The sequence below is a fragment of the Monodon monoceros genome, unplaced genomic scaffold (assembly GCF_005190385.1).
Source record: "Monodon monoceros isolate NGI ecotype Baffin Bay Population unplaced genomic scaffold, NGI_Narwhal_1 Super_Scaffold_3, whole genome shotgun sequence".
Classification (NCBI taxonomy): Eukaryota; Metazoa; Chordata; class Mammalia; order Artiodactyla; family Monodontidae; genus Monodon; species Monodon monoceros.
The window spans coordinates 25717931-25723930 of NW_021703780.1; the positions used below are offsets into that span (position 1 = coordinate 25717931).

The 6000-nt window shown below is 40.1% G+C and overlaps 1 protein-coding gene across 23 annotated transcripts in view; it reads left to right on the forward strand.

Moving 5' to 3' along the window:
- The window catches only part of PKHD1 (PKHD1 ciliary IPT domain containing fibrocystin/polyductin), a 623301-nt gene that overhangs the window by 45035 nt on the left and 572266 nt on the right, over positions 1-6000 (forward strand). For 22 of the 23 annotated variants that reach the window (XM_029242351.1, XM_029242350.1, XM_029242348.1 and 19 more), the window contains 4 exons: positions 319-503; positions 1402-1524; positions 2750-2855; positions 3811-4083. In XM_029242351.1, coding sequence (XP_029098184.1) covers positions 319-503; positions 1402-1524; positions 2750-2855; positions 3811-4083 — 687 coding nt within the window. The remainder of the gene's footprint in view (positions 1-318; positions 504-1401; positions 1525-2749; positions 2856-3810; positions 4084-6000) is intronic. The other variant, XM_029242365.1, reaches the window with a different exon arrangement.

The following is a 6000-nucleotide window of genomic DNA, read 5'->3' on the forward strand; positions in this document are numbered from 1 at the left end:
AATTAGACTTTCAGGGATTACCAGGGTGTCTGGAATTTACATTTTGAGTTGACAGTTGAGATAGGTTTGTCTGATGCGATTGTGTTCTCTGCTTGAGAGATGTGATGCTGATTAAAGGGACCATGATATAAAAAGTGAGCACCTACTTATATTTGCCCTAAAAATGGCTTAACTGGACTGAGGATTTTCTTGAACTTGATGGTCTCTGCGTGTGTAGTAGGCATTCTGATGTGTATTCTCTGCTGTCTTGATGATGAGATGCTGCAAGGTGGACTAATTAGTGTCCTGTACGTTTTATATCATGACCTTCTCCCACAGCTGTCCCTGTGCACATCTCAGCTAGTCATCTCCAAAAGCTCTTACAAACCAACGCTGATGACTTCACATCTAGGTACCTTAATGTCAGTGACTTCACTGTGACGGAGGATCTAAAGTCTTGCTATGAACATGTGTGGACTCTCTCCTGGTCCAACCAGGTTGGGGACTTGCCCAGCTTTATAAGGGTATGTATGGTATCCCTTTTGGTTTTGTGGATTTAGTGCTCTGGAGCAATTTTGTGAATAAAAATCAGAATTATATGAATGAAAACTGTCATGATTTGTGAATTTTGTTGGAATATTCAAGTAAAGGGGTTCAATGATCTTTCTGAAAGTTTTCAAGACGTATTTTATATCTCATATTCCTGATAAAGCAGTTTAAACCCAATATCACCTTTTCTAACTTGATGTAGGTAGAGAAGTTGTTGGTCAGTGTCCAGCATACAATAATTCCACATCTGTTATTGCATAATTTAAGCAGATGTGATTGACTTAGATTATCATGGAGGCAGATGGCACAGCAGAAGAAAGTTTAGGAAAGGATTTGCTGTCTTTGGATAATGACAAAACCAGATGCTCTTGCATATTTAGGGTTTTAAAAAATAATCTAACGATCATCTAGCATTTGGTTTTATGAAGTGAAACCCGAGATGAAATTTTATTCTGTTATTTGGTATTGCGGGTCATCTGGTTTTCAAACAAAATCCTTGGGTGGAGATGGAGGAAGGATAGGAGTCATCTCATGGCACTTGTTTCCTGACATTTTATTTTAATATTTTGGATTGAAAACTTGTAAAATAGAAAAGCACATGGAAACAAAATATCTCAAGACTTAGAAGATCAGTATAGTGTGCATTTTTTTTGGTTACTCTACTTGCATATAAATATTCTTCTAGTCTACTGGGGCTTTCATTAGCCATTACTTACTATTAGGTTACTAGATTTCAAGCCCCTGTCTCTCCATTTTCACTTTGTAGCTATCTGATTATCTTAAACAGAATGTGAAAACACCCTTTGTTATTTGTTTTAAGCAAGATTAGACTTGATTCCATGGCAGAATTCACCAGAACTGTAACCATCTTAGGTATCTGATGAAAACCTAACGGGAGTTAACCCTGCTGTAACCACTCGTGTGGTATATGATGGTGGAGTCTTCCTTGGACCCATATTTGGAGACATGTTGGTCACTGCCAACCAGTACACTCAGGTGAGAGCGGATGGGCCACCCAAAGTGAAATACTAGTTTCAGGTCTACTGCAGCCCCTCCTGATTTGTAATGTGGACCAATCCTAAAGGTCAGCTTTCTAATTCGCAAAACAGAGAGAGCTGTGGCTGTGCTTTTCTACCTCCACAGGGTAGGAAGAGTACGCTGAAAATATAAGGGCTTTGTAAATACAACATCCTGTTATTATAATTATTGATGCTACTATGGTACCAAAAATAGAGAACCTCTCTAGCTACATATGATTTATACCTCCACACAGTGGCCTTGGAAAGTAAATGAGCTAAGTCAACCCCTTTTCTCTTTAAAAATGTCCTTTGCTATTTCCCATCTGCCCATACTCTTGTTATAAGTCATCTGCTTTTAATTAGAGACAATTTTGAAATGCAAAACTATAAAGAATAATATAACCAACACCTGGGTACCCAAACGAGGATTAACAATTGCCAACATTTGATGTATTTATTTTATTTTATTTTTGGTCTTTATGAATAACGTGAAACACTACAGATGAAGAGTTTCTTATCACCTGTGCCTTCATGCCATCCCAGTTCCCCTTCCCTTGTAAGCAAACACTATCATAAATATAGTGTGTGTGCTGTTAATCCTTATTTTATATGTAGAGAATCAGAGTTCAATCTTTTTCGCCTTTCTTATCTCCAAGTATTGTAGAGTTCTATTAGATTAATCTTAGTCCCAGTGAGAGGAAAAGACATATAATTTATTCTTGGGGACCTCCCATTTTAGGGTAAAAAAGACCCCAAGCCAAATGTCCAAATACACTCTGATCTTCAGTTACACATCCATGTAGCAATGGTAGAACAGAGGTGCCTACTTCACTGGCATTTACCAGCAAAGACAGGGCTTTTCACAGGAAGTAGGTACTCAGTTGAAAATATAAAGTGATAAAAAGTTCTCACTCAGTTTGAATTTACTTCTGTGTGACAGAGAGGGAATTTACTCCATATTGAACATATTTAATTGCAAAAATGTTAGGTTTCCGCTTATTTACCATCGTTTTAAAAAAGCCTAACATGTTTGGAGTCATGCTTTACAATTTAGGGTCTATTACTGGAAAATAGAAGGAAAAAAAAGAGAATAAGTGAATCATTAACACATTTTAATTTGGGCAAACTTCACAAGTACTTTATTAATACGCTGGAGCATATGAAACATGTACGTTTGCTTTTAATGCTTTTGTCTTTTCCAGGTGGTTGTGCGAGTGAACGACATACCAGCTCATTGTTCAGGTTCCTGTTCCTTCCAATACCTTGAAGGATCAACTCCCCGGGTCCACTCTGTGTGGTATGCCCTTGGTATGATGTGCACTTGGCATTGAGATGGGCATGAACTTTATTTTTTTATTGAAGTATAATTGATTTACAATGTCATGTTAGTTTCAGTACAGTGATTCGGTTATATATATGTATACATATACAGATACATATATATATGGAGATATATATATATATATATATATATATATGCTTTTTAAGATTCTTTTCCCTTATAGGTTATTACAAATATTGAGTATAGCTCCCTGTGCTATACGTTAGGTCCTTATCTGTTTTATATATAGTAGTGTGTATATGTTAATCCCAACCTCCTAATTTATCCCTCCCCCACCTCTTTCCCCTCTGATAACCATAAGTTTGTCTTCTATGTCTGTGGGTCTATTTCTGTGCATGAACTTTAGACTGAGAGTGACTTGTTGGAGGCTGTGTACCTGGTGATGTGGGTAGGTGTGTCCGTTCATGGGGTGGATGTTGAGTGATGCAGCAGAAGGTGAATTTTTTAGCCAATCTAAATGAAATGGTTATGATTTGAAATGGTGGATTTTTTTTTTTTTTCTTGGCTGCATCGTGTGGCATGTGGGATCTTAGTTCCCTGACCAGGGTTCGAACCCGCGCCTCCTGCAGTGGAAGTGCAGAGTCTTAACCACTGGACTGCCAGGGAAGTCCCGAAATGGTGGATTTTTGATGACTTAAAATGTTGTATTCTCTTTGTCCCTTGTTTTGAAATATTCTTTATTTTTATTTTTTTCCCCATTTTTTGTTGACTAGTGATTTCTCATCACTAGATTGAGAAAATTTAAGATGAGGGCTCTATGCTATTCAAATCAATATAGATTCCAATGCATGAGTCAGCATTTAATTCCTTGAATTTTGGGAGAGGAAGGTGAGAGGGAATGAATATTTGATAGAGTTCTTGTAAATGGAGTGATATCACTGAGAAATGATTTCTTTCTTTTAATTTCTTTCTTCTTTTAAGATGACATTGACCTACTGGTCTATATTACTGGAAATAGTTTCTCTGGTGACTCCGAGGCCTTGCAGGTTACAGTGAACAAAACAAGTTGCAAAGTTATTTTCTCAAACCAAACGAATGTGGTGTGTCAGACAGGCCTGCTGCCCGTTGGAGTGCATCAGATTTCAATGTTGGTGAGACCCTCTGGTCTTGCCGTCAATGCCAGTGGAGGAGGCCTCTTCCTAAACGTGGAGCCCAGACTGGATGCTGTGGAGCCTTCCAGAGCTGCAGACATTGGTAATCCGGGGACACCTGCATTGCATCTGACCCTCTGAAGCTAGCATTCTTGCCCATCTGCAGGAATCTAGTCCTGCCATGTAATAAATTCTATAGCCACTGTGATTCACAGCTTTCTGTTTTCTGCCATCAGCATTTCTTCCAGTGAGTAATAGACATTTGAGCCCTTAAATGAACTCACTTGCCACCTAAAGGACCATAGTTTGGCTGATGGTGTCAGGCATTACTGGGTCAATCATTGAGTCATTGAGACAATCTGATCAAATGGAAATGACACCAGGAGGGGGAGTTAGGACATGTGCCTGGGTTTTCAGCCTGCCAAACTCAGAAGTGTGACCTTAGAAGTTTCAGATACTTCTGTGGGACTTAGTTTCCTAACAGTGATGAGGATGGGCACAGGATCGTTTACTGAGTACCTGTTCTAGGTAGTCGCACACCCTAAATGCTTACAGCCGCTGGAAAGGTGGAATTATTATCCACATTTTTTCAGATGAGATAAAAGTATTTCTAAGAGAAGAGTGACTTGCCCAAGGCTTCCCGATGGAAAGAGGTGGAGCTAGGATGCAAACCAGGATTGTGGGATGCCAAGGCTCCTGCTGCTTCTACCTCACCATGCTGTCTTACCCATGCAATGGGCTGAACAATGCTTAGACCTCTTAGTTTTGAGTGAGATTGAAATGAGCCAACAGGTGGGAAAGTCCCTTGAAAATTAAAAACATTTGCAAATGTGAAGTACAGGCCTGGCCCACTAGGAACTTAATGGGTGTTTCACAAATGTTTGTAAAATGACGTACACTTGGATACTTGGCTAGCAGTCAAAGCCAACTACCATTTGAGTAGTGGGGTATGGAGAGGTCAGCAGGGCTTGCCAGCATCAGCCCCGTGCATTGGGTCTTAGTGCCATGGCAACCAAGGCTCTCCCCAGGCTTTCTGAGGGACACAACCTGTTTAAAACAACCCAGGCAGACTGCAAGAATCTCAGGAACACTCATGCTTTATATGTTAATATATGATTTTTAGAGCATAAAAATTTTTCCTTAATGCCTTGGATTTTTGTCATTGTTTATTCTGTTGGCCAAAGATTCGTGGCTTAGAGCACTTATTAAAGTAGTGTTTCCTGGCTACAAATTCATTGTTCAAAGGAACAGTTGATTTCTGAATTTACTTGGCCTTATAGAGTAAATCAAGAGGACTGCTTTTTTCTTCTCGCACAGAAAACCGAACAAGCTTGCCCTTATTTCTCAGTGATGTAAGGAGGGAGCCAGATGGTCTGTGGTGCTCAGAGTGAAAGATCACACTCTATATTAACCCAATAATTATTAGTTTGAGTCTTCCCACCAGATGTATAAGTGGCTTTGATCTTCCTATAAAGTTATCTTTGCAGTTCAGGCCACACCATCCTTCCCCACTGGACTCCCCCACTGGACAGCAGGTACCTCCAGGGCAGACAGGTGACTCAGTCAGCTTTGTCCTCTACACAGAGTGACTCACACAGGCAGACTGGCCAACTCTCCCAGTTTCCTGGGACTGAGGGGTTTCCCAGGATGCAAGACTTTCAGTGTTAAAATTGGGACATGGAACTCTAAGTGCTAAAACTTGGAAAGTCCCAGGCAAACTGAGTTGAGTTGGTTACCCTGTCAGGCTATGCTGTACCAACAATACATGGTGAAGAGTTTGTCTAGGAGGACTGTACACCACCCCTCTGTATTTTAGTGAAAGATGGAAAACTCAGAGAAGGGATAATGTTGGGTGGGTCCAAATTAATCTCAGGTATGACCGAGGGGAAACGGAAGGAGAGAGAGATTCTAGCTGCTACTTTCTTTATTACTGGATTTAAACTTTCCCTCTGAACCCTTCCTCCACCCTGCCACCTACCTAGTACCAACCAGTATCAGTCCATCCATCCATCCATCCATC